Genomic DNA, 15,363 nt, shown 5'->3' on the forward strand with positions numbered 1-15,363 from the left:
TTTCCCACCACCATCTCCCCCAGAAACGTTCCAGGTCCAGTTCATTCCCATCTGACACCCTCACAGTACCGCTCTCTTCTTCCAGTCACCCAGGAGTGCAAAGAGAGGGATCCCACACTGATGGCAAGACAGGCAAGGCTGTTACACATGAAAATAGTGAGAAATAGAAGGGATAGGAGAGAGAGGCACAGCAGAGCTGGAGGGACAGAAGAAAGGGCTGGAGTGGGTACTGGGGGCTCAGGGGTGACCCTGGGCTTAGGTCACCTCAGGCTGGGGGTGAGGAAAGCAAGTGGGGGGATCCTGGGGCTGAGTGTGGTTTTGCCTTGTGGAGGTCTGCAATACCCTCCCCGGGCCTTTTGGCATGTCCAGGCCCTCCCTCACCTCTGGGTGTTGCTCTTCCCTATCCTCACTCCCCTCTGTTCCATTTTGGGCCCGTGCCCACCCCAGCTCAGGCAGACGCTCCCGGGAACCCACCCCTGGTGCATGGGATGCCACCCCTGCTGCCCTGGCCTTGGCAAGGCTGGAGGGGGACAGTGGTGTGTTTTTACAAGACACTGCACCCCCGTCAACCCACGAGCTTATTTTATTGTCCCGGTGAACTTTGCTTCCCAGCGGCTCCGATCCTTCCACGCGCCGCGGCTCGGGCCGAGCGCCGGCCCGCGCCTCCGTCGGCATTCATTTCTTGCCAGCAAGAAAACAAAGAGATAATAAATAGGAAGCTTATTTGTGGGGAGGGCCCAGGGGATGGCCTGGGGTCACGGGCCAGGCTGTGCCTGGCCCCGGCCAGGGCCAGCGGGGGGGCTGCAGGCGGGACAGCCCAGCCCCGGGCCGTGCACTCTGCGGGGCTGGGCATCGCCAGCCCGGGGGGGCCAGGGGGATATAGCAATCTCTATTTAATTACAGTAAAATAGACTATTTAAAAAATTATTTCTAGTAGTTAAAAAAGTGTCGTGGTCCATCGCACCCCGGCAGGGTCAGGGAGCTGTCCTGGGGTTTGGGGACGAGCTGGCCGGTGCAGGGATGGACCCCAGTCCGCTTCGCCCTCGGGACGGCCCGTCCTGGGGGGTCTCTCACAGAAGGTGCTCTGAGGGGGCTGGCAGGGTGGCCACCATGGGTGACAAAGCAGGGCACCGTGCCCCCTGCCAGCCCCATGGCACTGGCAGACCAAAGGCAGGGGAACGGGTGCCCTCCCACCCAGACCCCACAGCAGGGCTGGTCCCTCACCCCAGGGCCTTAAATGACGTGACAGCAGTTGAACTGCCCCAGCGAGAGGAGGCTCTCCTTGGAGCCCGGCCGCAGTTTGAAGGCCAGGGCTTTCTCGCAGAGCGGGATCTGCAGGAGCCTGTCCCGCAGGCTGCCCCCCTTGCCCTTGCCCGGGTCCAGCTTGATCACACTCTCCGCGCCCCCTTCGGTGCCTGAGCTCTCCACCGACTGCCGGGTGGGGCTGGGAGGAGCCCCCTGCCCTGGGGACGTGTCCGTGGGGCTTGGGAGGGAGGCAGGGGTCGTCTCTGCTCCCAGCACCTGGGGTACCCCAGCAGAGCTGCTCTGGGGTGACAGGACGGCTCCCCTTTCCTTGGGGAACTCTGACGAGGAGCCCCCGGGCTCTGTGTCCTCCTCCCTCCTCAGGGGCTCAGCTCCACGCCCCCGCAGGCCCAGGAGACCCTGGCCCCCCGTCGCTCCCTTCCCAGCCCAGGCTGCCCCCGGGCGCCCGCCCCGGCCCCCCAGCTCAGCCCCCGTCCCCCAGACCTCCCCACGGCCGGGCGGGCGGTGGGCGCGCAGGAAGGCTCGCATCTGCTCCTGGTTCAGTGAGCTGCTCTTCCTCTCCATGGCGCTGGGCCTCCCCTCCTCATCCTCCTCGTCCTCCTCTTCCTCCTCGCAGATCTGCTGCAGGGCCGGGGTGCTCTTGGTGATGGTGGTGTCGACGGCGGGGACCTTCAGCAGGGTCCCGGTGGGCTGTCGGCCACCAATGTCCCCTCCGGGGGGCAGCCGGGACCCCCCAGTGAGGCTGCCGGGCTCCGTGAAGGGCAGGAGGCTGCTGGCACCGCCCCCAGAGCCAAATGTGTCCGATAAGTTGGTCCTGAGGAAGGGGAGAGAGGGAGGGAGCTGTCGTACCCAGCTGGGCATGGAAAGGGCTGTGGCAAGGAAGGGGACAGGGGACTGGCCAAGACCCTGGACTGGGGACCTGGGATGGCACGGAGGGGGTAACGTGGACAGGGGGAAGGAGAGGGGCTCACCTGCTCTGCACCTCCTTGGCCAGGTTGTAGACGAGGCTGAGGCGGTGGCCCTGCTTCTCCCGCTTCTCCCGCAGCATCCTCTCCGCCAGCAGGAAATACGTGGCCGTGATGTGGTTGTAGCGATCGGCTTCCAGCGCCCTGTGCGACCGAGGGACTCACGTCAGTGCACCACGGACGTGCCGGGACCCCCAGAGCCCTTTGCAGGGGCTCCCACCTCGGCATCCCACCCCAGCACTCACTCCTGGATGGTTTCCCGATCCGCGATGTTCCCGCACATCATGGCCTGGAGGATGATCTCGTGCTCCTCCTGGGACACGCGCTTGTGGGAGGTGAGGGGCAGCAGGGAGCGGCTGGCGGGGGACGGGTCCACCCCCTGCAGCCATGTGTGGCCCTCGATCTGCTCCAGGGATGCTCGCTGCTTCGGGTCCCGCTGCAGCATCCTGGAGATGAGACTGCGGGAAAAGGAGCGACGCTGCAACCCTGCAGCAGCATGTGAACCCCAAACCAGGCAGCTTTACCCTCCCTCTTCCCACCTCAGCTCCCAGGCATCCCCGAGGGATGGGGCACCCACCCCGGGGGCAGCATGTTGGGGTCTGGGGGGTGGTGCTTACTCAGCGCACTGGGCCGAGACGTGCGGGGGGACGGTGTAGCGGCAGTCCATGATCATGGTGAGGGTCTCGCTGTCGTTGGCCTCCTGGAAGGGGGGGTGGCCGCACACCAGCATGTAGAGGATGACCCCCAGGCTCCAGATGTCTGCAAGAAGCAGCAGCAGTTCAGGTTGCACTCCCCGTGGGCCGAGATTCTCCACCCCAGGGACCCCGGGGGGGCCACCCCACCAGTCCATAATGCCAATCCAACAGACACCGGTGGGAGGCAACAGCTCCCAGGTCCTGTCCCATGGACAGGGGGACTGCAGCCCCACCAAGGCAGGGAAAGACCTTCCCCATCCCCACATCCAAGCAGGTCTCAAGGGGCTTCACCAAAGCAGTTGAGGTCCTATCCCCTTGTCCAGGCAGGCACAGGGAGGCCAGCCCTGAGCTCTGTCCCACCAGTCACTCTCCCCCCTCCCCCCCCAGTGCCATCTCATGTCATTTCTCAGCTTCTCATTCCCAGACCATTCCACCACAACCATCCTGGCACTGGGCTGTGCTGCAAGAGACTGCAGTGATGGGATGAGGACACAGCACTGATCTGGGCTTTCAGGCTGTGTGGGCACCAGCTGGAGTGGGATCGCTGCCCCATCCTGAGGGCAGGGATGGAGCCAGCAGCATCTTCACTGGTCCCTCCTGCCCAGAACACAAAACTCCTGCAGAAGGCACATTTAGGATGCTGAGCACGCCCCGGGGCTCTCTGTTAATACCTTCAGCTGCTTAAGTCAAGTGTTTGAAAATTTCTCATCTGCGTCGGTTCTCTCCCTTCATTTCCCTTTCAGCGCCACCAGCTTATTTTCCTACCGCCTCCATAAGCTATCCCTGCTCTCTGCTCGGGATCCGCCTTTTCCTGAGCCAACGCTGGGCTTTTTCCTTTAAGAGCTCGTGTTTTGCTTTGCTAAATCCTCCTGCCCTAATTCCAGCCAGCCAGCCAGCTCAGATCCTGCTTCCCTCCCGTGTCCCCTCTGTCACAGCAGAGCCTCTCAGAGCCCCCAGCCCAGCTCCCTGTGCCTTGGGACAGCCTCCCCAGCCCCCCGTGCCCGGCCAGGGGAGGAAGGGCACTGGGAGGCACAGAGAGGAAGCGGTTTTCAGGGCGGGGATGGAGCAAAGGAAACTTTCGGAGCTCCTCCACCCAAACAGCAGCATCCCAAGCAGATTTCCTTCCGGCCTCACCCCCCCAAATAACCACTAGCGCCAGATTGCCGGCAGCTGCGTCCTCACTCTGCTTCTCTGAGCCCCGGCGGATGCCACGACGGACTCGCAGCCTGCTCAGGCTTTTTCCCCTCCCCGCCATGATCCCTGTGGGATCTCAGTGGGTGCTGGGATGGTCTCTGCAGGGAGGACCCCTCCAGCCAGGGCAGGGCTGGGCAGCCCAGCACCCAGGGGATAGCCGTGCTCCCTGCAGGGACAGCAGGGCCACCGGGTGCTCCCGGCATAAGGGGCCAAAAGCGAGGTGGTTCCTGGCCGGCAGGACCACACTCCAGGATATGAGGGAGGCAGGTCCCCAGGGTGCCTCACCACCCTTACCCACAGCCGGGGCGTCGTACTCGTCCCCGAGCAGGATCTCCGGCGCCGAGTAGGCCAGGGAGCCGCAGCTGGTGGTGAGCATCTTGCCGGGCTGGAAGCGGTTGCTGAAGCCGAAGTCGGTGAGCTTGACCACCCCCTGCTCTTGGAAGAAGACCACGTTCTCTGGCTTGAGGTCGCGGTGCACCACGTGGAGCTTGTGGCAGTAGGAGATGGCGTGGACGATCTGGGCGAAGTAGTGCTTGGCCCGCGGCTCGGCCAGGCCGCCCTCGTGCCGCATGATGTGGTCGAACATGTCCCCGCCGTCGCCCAGCTCCAGGATGAGGTAGAGCTTGGCGTGGGTGTCGATGACCTCGTAGAGGCGCACCACGTTGGGGTGCTGGACCAGCTTCATGCAGCGCACCTCCTGCAGGAGCTGCCCCGCCGCCTCCCCCGCCAGCTTGCTCTTGTCGATCACCTTGACGGCCACGCGCTGCCCGGTGAAGACGTGCCGTGCCAGCTTCACCACGGCGAAGTGGCCCTTGCCCAGCGTGCGCTCCAGGTCGTACAGCCCCGCGATCTTGCCCTCGCCGCAGCCCTGCGCCCCGGCCATGGCGGCGGCCTCGGGCGCTGTGGGACGGAGGAGACGCTGAGCAATGTGGGGTGAGGGATGGAGCTCCCCCGAATACCAGGCCCCCCAGCACCTCGGGCATCAGGACCCCAGCAGCTTGGGTACCCTGACACCCCAGCTCCCAGTCCCCATCCTGGGATCTAGGCACTCATCTGTATCCCCACCTCCAGTCCCCAGCACCCTGGACATTCCAGTACTCCCACCTCCACTCCCGAACATCCCAGGGTACCCCATTCCTCATGTCCAGGTCCCCAGCACCCTGAGCACCCCAGCATCCTCTCTGTCAGTTCCCAGCACCCCGGACATCCCTTTACAGCCCCGCTACTTCCCAGCAACCCAGAGGGCATCTAGGTGTCCAGCACCACAGCACCCCGGGCACCCCAACACCCCTGCCAACAGTCCCTCATCACCCTGAGCACCCCCATACCCCACCTGTGTGTTCCCAGCACCCCGGGCACCCCAAGACCCCTATCTCCAGGCGTCCAGTACCCCCGTCACCCCATGCTGCCACTTCCAGATCCCAGCACCCTGCGCACCCCAATACTGCCAACCTCCAGGTGTCCGGCACCCTGGGCACCCCAACGCCCTCACCTCCAGACCGCAGCACCCCGGGCACCCCCATGCCCCCCCCGCAGCCCCCCGATACCCACCGCAGCCGCTGCCCCCCGGTGCGCCCCGATGGAGCCGCTCTCCCCGGGGCGCGGAGCTGCGGCCGCCGGGGCTGCGGTGCCCGGGCGCGCCCGCCCCGCTGACGTCAGGGCGGCTCCGGGATCGCGCCTTAAAGGGCCCGGCCCGGTGCCCACCGGGGGCCGGGGGGATGCTCTTCGCACCTCCCGACGGGGAGACCCCGGGCACCGCCGCCCCGACTGCTCCCGCGGCCCGGCTCGTCAGTGCCCGTGTGGGGTGGTGGCACTGAGGGGGCATTAGCGGTAACGAGGGCTGGTGATGAGCTCAATGAGCCGCCCGCCTGCCTGGATGCTTCCAGCAGGAGAGGGAGAGGGAGAGCCGCCTGCCCGGGGTTGTCTCCCGAGGGTCCCGCTGTGGGATGAGCTCCGGCTGTGCTGCCCTCCTGCCCGGGGTGCCCGCTCACGGCACCTCCGCTGTGCCCTGACCCGCTCCATCGCCCGCTCCCACCCTCCCTGCAGCCGGGAGCACCGAGCCGGGGGCGCAGCCCCGGCCCCCCTTTCCCCCTCGCTGTGAGCCCTCTTTTCCTGGAAGCGGCCCGGCGAGCGGCCGGCAGCCTCATTTAGCTCGTTACTGGCCATCGGGATGCGCACAAAGCAGATGTTGCTCCTGCAGATTAAAAAGCTCTCAGCGCGGCCGCCCTCATTCCCGCTAATGCCTTCCCAGAAGTCCTGGCCCGCGGCCCCGCCGGCTGCAAACAGGCCCTAATGAGCCGGGCCGAGGGCCCCGAGCGGCGGTGGCGTCAGCGGGGACGGGGACAGCAGGGCTGGGGATGGAGGAGCTGGGGAGGGATGGGGCACTCGGCACTCACCTGGGCCTCGGGGATGGGAATGGGAAGGGCTGCCAAAGCTGCCTCTAGCCCAAGATGAGCCTTCGCCCAGGCATGTGGGTGCAGGAGACACCCCGGTGCTGTGCTGGGGGGTCCTGACTGGGTGTTGTGCACTGGGGACCCAGGTGGGTGCTGAGTGTTTCCAGCAGCCAGAGGAGATGGGACACGGCAGTCGAGCTTCTCGCTGGTCCCACACTCGCTCAGCCCATTCCTCAAATGCTGCAGGAATCAGATCATGCTGGGACAGGGCGTGTGAGGGGCAGAGGGGGCCTGCAAAGAGCCCCAGGGCTGGTGCTGCAGCCAGGAGTGGTGGCTCATGCTCTACTGGGGACCTGCTGGGAGGTCTGGGGGATGCCCCCCATCCAGGAGCAGCCTGGTGAGGGCAGAGCCTGGGCTGTCAGCCTTCTTTGCTGGGAATGTCACAGCCCACTGAACCTATGTCTTATCCTCTCATTTCCTTGCAGCACTGAAGTCACTCAAGGCCATGAGCATTCCCGAAAAGAGCCTGGCTCTGGGGAGCTGCAGGTTTTCCAAAGGAATTATGAATGAGAGACACAGTCTGGAGAATCTGCAGATGGCCAGTGGTCAGAAGCTGGAGGACTGCTGGAGGCTCTGGACTATGACTGGATGCTTGCCAGGAGATATGGATAGGCAACATTCCCTTTGAAAACCAGTCGAGCTTGGCATGTTTTTGGCCAGGAGCCCGTAGCCCTGATAATTCTCTATTTGGGAACTAAGAGATGCCCTCAAGTTGCAGCCTTGGTGCTTCTCAGGCATGGCTGGAAAGGGAAGCAGTCTGGAAGGACGGTGGGGATCACTTCCAAGACACTTGGGGGTTTGGGGGTAGCAGGGAGCTGTCCCTCCCACGGCTGTGTGGGGCACAGGGCAGGAGTCCCCCCTCCCGCACATTGCCCCAGCGGCTGCTCTCCATCCAGACAAAGCCCGTTTTCCAGAGAATCCCACCTACCTGGTAGTTAGTGGAGTCATGTGGCTGCAGCACTTAATTAATAAAAAGCCGATATAAATCCCAGGAAGCGTGTGGGGCAGAGGACACTGAGGCAGAGAGCGGTGGCGGCGCTTCCAGCGGGCTCGGTGGAGCAGTGAACGACGAGCCCCCTCTCTGCTTGGAGAGGTCAGTGCCTACCATGGGAAGGGGCTTGGGAGCGTGTGGGGTGTGACTCCCACGGGTGTGGGGCTCCCCAAGGCGCAGAGGGGTCTCTCCCAGCAAAACGCTGGGTGGTTGTGTGGGATGGGGAGAAAAGGGGTGGCCAGCATTGCGCTGCTGGAGCCAGGGCTGGAGCCCCAAGGCTGCTAAAGCAGCAGGCACTGGGTTTCCCAGGATTTGGCCGACACCAGCAACTGTGGTATCCCCTCCTGGCCCCTTTCCTTTTGCTCCCTAAGAGTCTCCCTGCTTTTTACAGCTTTCAGGCCCCCAAAGCCCACAGCCTGACCCTGCAGCTACTCCCGTTCCCCAGCCCAGTTTGCCCAGTCCTTCCCTCAGCTGTGCCCACTGTGGTCCTCCCCCCACCCAGCACCCAGCCTCCACTGGCATTTCCATGCTCTGAGCCTGGCAGGAGTCGTGTGGGATGTTTTGGCCGCATCCTCAATGGTCTGGTGGCTGCTGAAGGCTGTGAGTGGGGCAGGGGGCACCCTGAACTGCTGCACAAAGGATTGGTCAAGTCTCAATCCGTTCTCTGCTGCTCCCCCCTCTCTGTGGGGAGATCCTGAATGTGCCCATACGTGGGGTGCCCCACAGCGCATGCTCTGGAGGGTCCACGTGAAGCTCCCAGGTGTGTGGGGGCCCAAAAAAAGGCTCTGAAGGCCAAGGGAGCAAACAGCCTGGCACAGTGGCTGTGGTGGCAGGGGCTGCCCCTCTCTGACACAGCACTGCTCGGGGGGTGATGCCAGCAGGGGAGGCTGACACTGGACGGGCCCCTCTGTGCAGGTTGTCCCCCGGGACCATGCTGAACGTGCTGCTGCTGTGCTGTGGGCTGCTGCAGGGGATCCAGGCCGTCCTGGACCTCAGGACCACCGACCTCAGCTGTGGGCACCTGCAGAAGGCGAGCGCCGGGCTGGAGGGCGCGGACAGAGCCCGCCACGCCAGCCTGCAGCGGAGAGCCAAGGAGGCGCCTGCGGAGCTGGCGGGTGAGTCCTGTGGCCCCCCTGCCCTCCACCGACCCCCACCAGCTCCTTGCTGCACTGCCCAGTGCCTCAGAGTTGAAGTGGGGGTCCCACGCCCAGAGTCACATGCAGGGTGGTCCCCCTAAAGCAGCAACAGCTTCTTCTAGGCCTGGCAGGCGAGAGCAGCCTGGCAGCCCACAGGAAGCAGGGCCTTTTTTTGTGGGGAGCAGAATCAGAGCTGACCCCCCAGCAGCCTCCTTGTCCAGCCTCTCTGTATCTCACAGGACCTCTCCCCAGGCTGGGGTTTGAGCAGATGGCCCTGGAGGTCCAAGAAGCCGATGGTGACCTCGTGAGGAGAGGTGGTGTGCTGGAACCACAGGTAACCCTGAGCTTTCTTACAGACACCTCAAAGAGCAGGAAAGCATCAGGCCACAGCAGCCTTCTCTGTGCCCCTGGGGCCAGGGGAGGTTTGGAGCCCAGCATGGTGCTGCCTGGGAAGGCACTATCTGTTCATCACCTGGGGAGCAGCCAGGGCTGGGATGAGCTGAGGCTGACCAGAGACACAAGGGGCTACAGCACTCAAAGGAGGGTGGTGCAAACCTGTGCTCGTGCAATCCATTTAATTAACCTCAAGTGCAGCCCAGGAAGCCTCTGCAGAGCAGCAGCTCACTGGGCAATGCCATGTTCAGCCTGGCTCAGCCCTCAGTCCCTCTGTTTGGGTAGAAGGCACAGCACCCTCCACTAAAGTCCAGGCTGTGCTTCAAAATAAATGTGTGCAGAAAGGCCTTGAGACACAGTGGATGAGGCAGTGAACCCTGCAGAGAGACCACGGGGCTCAGTGGTGATTTCCAACAGGCTGAGCCCGGAGTTGAGCACGACTGTGCACTGCTGGCAGTGGCAGGTTTCAGCAGCCACTCCTGGCTCTCTCCCACGCAGTTCTCTGTTGCTGGCGCAGTGGTCCAGCACCAACTCTGCCCCTGCTGTTCCTCCCCTCTCCCCTCCAGGCATCCTCCACAGAGCTGCAGGCTGCGGGCCGTGAGGAGCGCTCCCCCCGCCGCTGCGTCCGTCTGCTGGAGTCCTGCCTGGGCCAGCAGGTCCCCTGCTGCGACCCCTGTGCCACCTGCTACTGCCGCTTCTTCAACGCCTTCTGCTACTGCAGGAAAATCAGCACCAATTTCCCGTGTGGCAAGAACTAGCGCCCGCCCCACGGGGCTGCTCCCTGCCCACGCGTGTGCCTCCTCCTCTGCAGCTCCAATAAACCAGCCCTTTGCAAAAGCCACCGCTGAGTGGGAATGGTGTGCTGTGTCCGCTGGGGATCTCAGGGGAGAGGGGCAGCAGCAAGGGGAGGGTGCCTGCACACGGCTGGGCACCGTGTCCACACAGCCAGGAGTCCAGGGCACCTCCACGTCAAACAAAATGAGCCTTTCCTGGCTGGGTAAGTGGTGTCTCGGCAGCAGGGGTGCTCCAGGTGATGTCTTGGCCATGCTGCTGTCACCCACAAAACCGGGGTTTTTCCCCTGTGTGCAATGAGCCAGTCCTGACACACTGGAGAGAGAGACGCTGGTTATTGATTTCAGAGCTGCCGAGCCCGGGTGCTCGGGGCTATTCCACAAATCCAGCACGTCCCACTGGACTTGCCGTGTTGTTATTCACACACAAAAGTTCAGAGGCAGTAAATTCCCAAGCACAGCCGCTCTGTTGGGTTGATTGGTAATTTCCATACAAATCACATAACCCAGGTAACTTCTACTCATGCTCAGGGGAAGGGTCTTCACCTGGGCAGGGTCTTTTTGACCTGCAGGCGTGATTTTTAGTATTATAATGAAGATAGTTCAGGTCTATGATACATGGACCCAGAGTATTTTGCCAAGCTAGCCATGTATCCATAGACAGACACCAACATCTTGATTTACTGCACCCCTAAAGCCTGTCAGCTCTGTCAGCTCCAGTATGTCCCTGAGTAAGGGGTGCCAGTTCCACTGTCAGCCCTCCTTCCCTGCTCATTAGGCTTGGAAGCACACAAAGGTTTTACACCAAAGAACACCCTGATGATGCACTCCGCACTTGGCGGCACCTTCGCGTCGAACGCCGCTATTTAATTTATTCCCAGGGCGCTCCCGGGCCGTGCCCGCCGACCCCTCCTTCCTTCCCCCCCATCCCCTCAGGCGGCTCCCCGCGCAGGGGCTGCCGGGAAGGGGCCGCTGCCACGTGACCAGCGCGCGGGTCACGTGAGGCGGCGGCGGCAGCGCTCCCGGCCCGTCCCCGCCGCCATGTCGTGCTTCCCGGAGCTCTATTTCAACGTGGACAACGGGTACCTGGAAGGGCTGGTGCGCGGCTTCAAGGCGGGGGTGCTCCGGCAAGGGGACTACGTGAACCTGGTGCAGTGCGAGAGCCTGGAGGGTGAGTGGTGGGGAGGGTCCGAGGCTTGCGGGAACAGCCCCCCCCCCGCCCGCCTTCCCCTGCCGTCCTGAGGGGAAGGTCCGGGCGTTGGGCTGAGGGGAGGTGGTGAGGGGCTGTGGGGAGGCGAGGGGCTGCCTGGCAGCGGCGAAAAGAGTCCACAGCGGCCCTGTCCCCTCTTCACCCCTCGGCTGAGGCCGCGTTTTGTGTCCCGGCCCCGCCGCCTCAGCTGACTCAGTTTCCCGGTCAGCGCGGCCGTGTGATTGCCCAGCGGACACAGCGCTGTGAGGGAGCTTGGCCTCCCTGTGCTTTCCTGGGGTGGCTCTGTAGCTGTGGTTGTTGGGAGCCTGGTGGGTTTTGTCGGGCATTGCTGGTGAGACTGGTTTTGTGGCTGCACTCCCTAAATGGCAGGAAGCCTTTTTAAGGCCAGAAGTAGGGTTATTGGGGTAATCTAACAATCCCTGATACCCGTGATTAGTTTTTAAGGGGATCAGGTCACCTAGGAAAGTACCTGCTGTTATTGAAGGATCACTAGTGGAAAAAATCCAGTGCCTATCTGAGTAAATTCAGCAGTGAATTGCCTGTTGCCTGTGATCTTGGGTTCTTTTTAAAGGCTAATTCTGACTCCCAGACATAATTTCTTTTCTAGATCAACGTGTACAAACCTGGAGAACTTTGGAGGTTTTTCTCTGTGATGCTCATTTTTTTCACAATGAGAGTGGTGGAGCCCTGGCACGGGTTGCCCAGAGAAGCTGTGGCTGCCCCATCCCTGGAAGTGTCCAGGGCCAGGGTGGATGGGGCTTGGAGCAGCCTGGGATAGTGAAAGGTGCCCCTGCCCCTGGCAGGGGGTTGAACCAGATGGCCTTTAGAGGTCTTTCCCAACCCAAGCTCTTCTAGGATGCTGAGATCACTTGTGGTCACTTATCAGCTTAATTAGTTGCTGTTAAACTGTGTCTCTGATCAGTGCCCTGCCCGGTTTTCACTCGGCAGTGTCTACAACCTGGATCAAAAATCACAAAGATTAAAACCAGGCCTCTCTTGAAATAGGCTAGAAATACACGTCTGGAAATGTTGGTTGGTTTTGTCAGTGGGACTATAATTATTGGATTATTCTTTCTTCTAAAACTATTTGTTAAGCATCAGGTTTATACTGACAGTCATTGCTGAGTGGTTTATTAACCCTGAGTATGTAGATGGATCCCTGACCAGCTGAACTCTGGATACAAGTTACCTGGGGCTGCTCACTCCGGGTAACAACAGAATGGGAACAGAGTGCTGTGATGTGCCTCAGCCTCTACCTTAAGAATTCTCAAGCTGTTTTTGCTTAGGAGAGAAGCTCCTTTTCAGCTTCTCTTTTTTGCAGCTCTTTGCTTGCAGCGGTCACTGTCATTCCTACTGTGGAGCCCAGGGCCTGGAAGAGGGCAGTGGGAGTAACTTCTGCTCTCTGGGCAGTCACAAGTGTCAGCATGCCCTGAACTGTGACTGTGTCACTTCCCTGCAGTGAACTTCCTCTTTGGAGTCTTCCTGTACTGAGAGCTTCTCTTTTTTTTTCTCCCTTCCTTGCTTTCTGAACCAAGTTGCCTAAACCTAGTTCTCCCTCAGAGTGGTGTTTGCTGCATTTGGAATGAGTCAGGTTGGAGTTCCCATATGTTTGCCGTGGTATCATTGGTGTCCTGCCCCCGACAGCTCTCTGGTGGCAGCTCCTGCTGTGCTCCTTGTCATGCTTCCTTCAGAACCTGAAGGCTCTTCCAAGTTCACTGTCAAGCTTGTTCCTCTTCCACCTGGCTTTCTGTGCCCCTGCTCACTGTGTTTTTGTAGAGGTGTTTTCCTTCAAAGGAATGTTGCTCTTGATCACTCATGTGGGGCTGTGGTCAGACTGTTTCTTTCCTCTGTTCCTTTAGTTTGGATTTTCCCACTCAGTACTTGTTTTCTGTGCTCCACAGACTTCTAACATGCATTCTTCCTCTCCCAGGACTTGTCTGCATTAAATCCAGGCAGTGGCTGGCGTGTTAGCAGCCAAAATAAGTACTGGGACAGAAAATACTCATACATTGTTCTCTACTCTCTGTTTTGTCTTCTCTCTGCTGCTTGTGTGCAAGTCCAGCTCTGCAGTTTGTCCCAGTCCTGGAGCAAGTGATCCTTGGCCATGGAGAAATCCTGAAGGACCAAGGCTGTTCTGGGTCTGGTCCTGGGAATCGGGTATCTGCCACCTTGCTGCTACTGGCATTGCTTGGAGGGTGCTGTGCTTCCAGGTCTGAAATGCTGCTCCCTCTCGTGTGCTTGGGTTGGTCTGGAAGCACAAAGGGATTGACTTCTCTGCTTCAGGACTTGGTCTGGCAGCTCAGTGCTGCTGGAAGGAGGAAATCATGCTTTTCTGTGATCCTCTGTTGTCTCTGCTTGTCTGATCACAAAGTAACCTGACTCAAGCTCTTGCCTCTTGTCGAGTCAGAAGTAGCCAAGTGGGCTGTCTGTGGTCAGGCTCCTGAGCTGGCCTTAAGAAGAGCAGAAAAAGATGTCCAGGACTGAGGGGGGCAGTGAGAGCTGTTTTGGCTTAAGCTTTCTCGTAAACCCTGCAGCAATAACATGTTTAATCCCTTCATTCAGCATCAAAAGTCCAGGTGCTTTGGTTGTTTCTCAGCCAGAGGCCCTGTGACGTGCACCTGTGCTGGGATTGCTTGGAGGCTGCCCGGCCCTCCCTGTTGTATCCAGTTCCTGCTTCTGACACAAGGTGTCAGTGAAGGATCTGGAGCCGCCTCCCTCAGCTCCAGCGGTGTCAGCATGGATCTGTGCTGGAGTGGAATCTGTCTGGGGCAAACAGACTTACAGGTCAACCAGATTTCTGCTGTCAAAAGGTTGGTGAGTCATCTCCAACTCCTAAAGCTGTGGTAGCCTGTTAGAGGTCTGGTATCCTCTCTGGAGAATGAAAAGCTGTTGATGTAGTTGGACAGTGGTGCCAATCTGGGTCTGGAATGTTGGTTGTGGGCTGGCTTTAATGGTGGTCTGCAATCCTCCTTACTGCCAAATGCACGTGGAGCCCAAGAAATGCACAAAAGCATCTTGTTTAGAACCAGGACTGTCTTTACCTTCAGGTCAGTGTTCATGAAACTCCTATTGCTAATAATTCCTCTTGCTTCCACAGCAACAGTGTAGGAAACTGTTTTCTTTCTGACCTGCCAGTGTTGTAGAGGTGATTAGTGTGGTGAAATCCAGCTTCTAGCTGGGTGATGAGGCTGTGAAGTGGCCTGCTGAGGAGTGGCAGGGACTTGGTTCAAGCCTGTGGGCCTCTGTTAGGAGAGGTTTTCCAGAGGCTGCCTGTCTCCAACACCACTGCTCTGTAGGTGCTTGTGCCTCTGTCCATGCAGTTGGCTCAGCTGAGGACTTGCATGCTGTATGGAAACAGTGGTGTGCATGTGGAGGAGTGGGATCTGTCCCTGGAGTGTGTCCTCTCTGCACCAGGCTGAGTGCAGTGTGTGCTTTTGGTTTCACTGTCCCAAGGATCTTTTGTTCTCCCCTAGAGGCTGCCTTTGCTTTGAGGTGTTCAGCACCTCTCTTTTCGCCGAGAAAAGAGCTGGAGAGGTTGTGCTACCCTTCTCTTTTCCATTTTATCACTATGGTCCTGGAATTTGGGCCCCAAAAGGCTGGAGCTGGTCTTCTCTTTCAGCATAACCGCATGGGCAGCGTGTCCTCTCTTGTGCAGAGAAGTTGCATTGCTGCCAGAGTTCCAGACTGTCTCCAAGAGTGCTTTTGGTGGAGCTTGTGGTGTTCTCACAGGTGTAAGGGGAATGGCATAGATCCTTTCCTGTGCAGCTCCTTTGCCAAACAAGGAGAGGCCACTTGGTGGTCCTGAAGGGTGGCTGTGCTTAGATCCCTCTGGAGCTCTGAGTGGTTCACTCTGAACTTGGGGGGTGTAGAAGCCAAGCCATAACGTGGTGGGGACCTTTCATCCTCACCCACACGATGAGGATGCTCTCTGTCTCCTGGCATGTGTAGGAGCCTTGGGTGAAAAGCTGACCTTTACATGCTGGGACTGTGCAGGAGGACTGTCCCCTGTCCCCAGGAGCTTTCTTCTGCCAGATGAAGCGGAGTCACAGTGTCTGAAAGGCTGTGCTGCTGATCTTGGTGCTTTGTCCTGCATCCTCTGGTGTAACCACTGGCTGTGGCTGGTTCATCAACTGTCCTGTTGAAACAAGCTCCAGGAAAACATTTTTTATTGGAAGAAAGATAGCCCTTCCATAGCCTGCTAGATCATGGTGGCAAACAAACACTGTGGTCCCTGGCTTCCTGCAGGGTTCAGCAGAGGCTCTTTGCTGTTTG

The 15,363-nt window shown here is 60.1% G+C and overlaps 3 protein-coding genes across 3 annotated transcripts in view; 2 read left to right on the forward strand and 1 right to left on the reverse strand.

Moving 5' to 3' along the window:
• Nucleotides 1-565: 565 nt before the first annotated feature.
• LOC135421899 (SNF-related serine/threonine-protein kinase-like) lies at nucleotides 566-5,957 on the reverse strand. Its single transcript, XM_064670734.1, has 6 exons — nucleotides 5,669-5,957; nucleotides 4,412-5,017; nucleotides 2,846-2,987; nucleotides 2,474-2,686; nucleotides 2,235-2,372; nucleotides 566-2,077 (listed from the first exon to the last, which is right to left on the reverse strand). The coding sequence occupies exons 1-6, from the start codon at nucleotides 5,940-5,942 to the stop codon at nucleotides 1,234-1,236; spliced, it is 2,217 nt and encodes a 738-aa protein (XP_064526804.1). The 5' UTR covers nucleotides 5,943-5,957; the 3' UTR covers nucleotides 566-1,233.
• Nucleotides 5,958-6,469: 512 nt separating this feature from the next.
• AGRP (agouti related neuropeptide) lies at nucleotides 6,470-9,931 on the forward strand. The gene is made up of 4 exons (XM_064670736.1): nucleotides 6,470-7,663; nucleotides 8,477-8,676; nucleotides 8,937-9,031; nucleotides 9,657-9,931. Exons 2-4 carry the CDS (start codon nucleotides 8,493-8,495, stop codon nucleotides 9,846-9,848), a joined length of 471 nt encoding a protein of 156 aa, XP_064526806.1. The 5' UTR covers nucleotides 6,470-7,663; nucleotides 8,477-8,492; the 3' UTR covers nucleotides 9,849-9,931.
• Nucleotides 9,932-10,863: 932 nt separating this feature from the next.
• ATP6V0D1 (ATPase H+ transporting V0 subunit d1) overlaps nucleotides 10,864-15,363 on the forward strand; it is a 33,737-nt gene continuing 29,237 nt past the window's right edge. Inside the window, exon 1 of the mRNA XM_064670775.1 lies at nucleotides 10,864-11,052. Coding sequence (XP_064526845.1) covers nucleotides 10,923-11,052 — 130 coding nt within the window. The 5' untranslated portion in view covers nucleotides 10,864-10,922. The remainder of the gene's footprint in view (nucleotides 11,053-15,363) is intronic.

This window comes from Pseudopipra pipra, chromosome 14 (assembly GCF_036250125.1).
Source record: "Pseudopipra pipra isolate bDixPip1 chromosome 14, bDixPip1.hap1, whole genome shotgun sequence".
NCBI lineage: Eukaryota > Metazoa > Chordata > Aves > Passeriformes > Pipridae > Pseudopipra > Pseudopipra pipra.

Bases quoted from the DNA above. Each gene is read 5' to 3' on its own strand.
- LOC135421899 (XM_064670734.1), bottom strand. From the start codon at position 5,942: ATGCCCCCTCAGTGCCACCACCCCACACGGGCACTGACGAGCCGGGCC. The intron at 2,687-2,845 runs GTAAGCACCACC...CTTTTCCCGCAG, and splicing joins GTCTCGGCCCAGTGCGCTGA to TCTCATCTCCAGGATGCTGC. The intron at 2,373-2,473 runs GTGAGTGCTGGG...TCGGTCGCACAG, and splicing joins GATCGGGAAACCATCCAGGA to GGCGCTGGAAGCCGATCGCT.
- AGRP (XM_064670736.1), top strand. From the start codon at position 8,493: ATGCTGAACGTGCTGCTGCTGTGCTGTGGGCTGCTGCAGGGGATCCAG. The intron at 8,677-8,936 runs GTGAGTCCTGTG...TGTATCTCACAG, and splicing joins GGCGCCTGCGGAGCTGGCGG to GACCTCTCCCCAGGCTGGGG. The intron at 9,032-9,656 runs GTAACCCTGAGC...TCTCCCCTCCAG, and splicing joins GTGGTGTGCTGGAACCACAG to GCATCCTCCACAGAGCTGCA.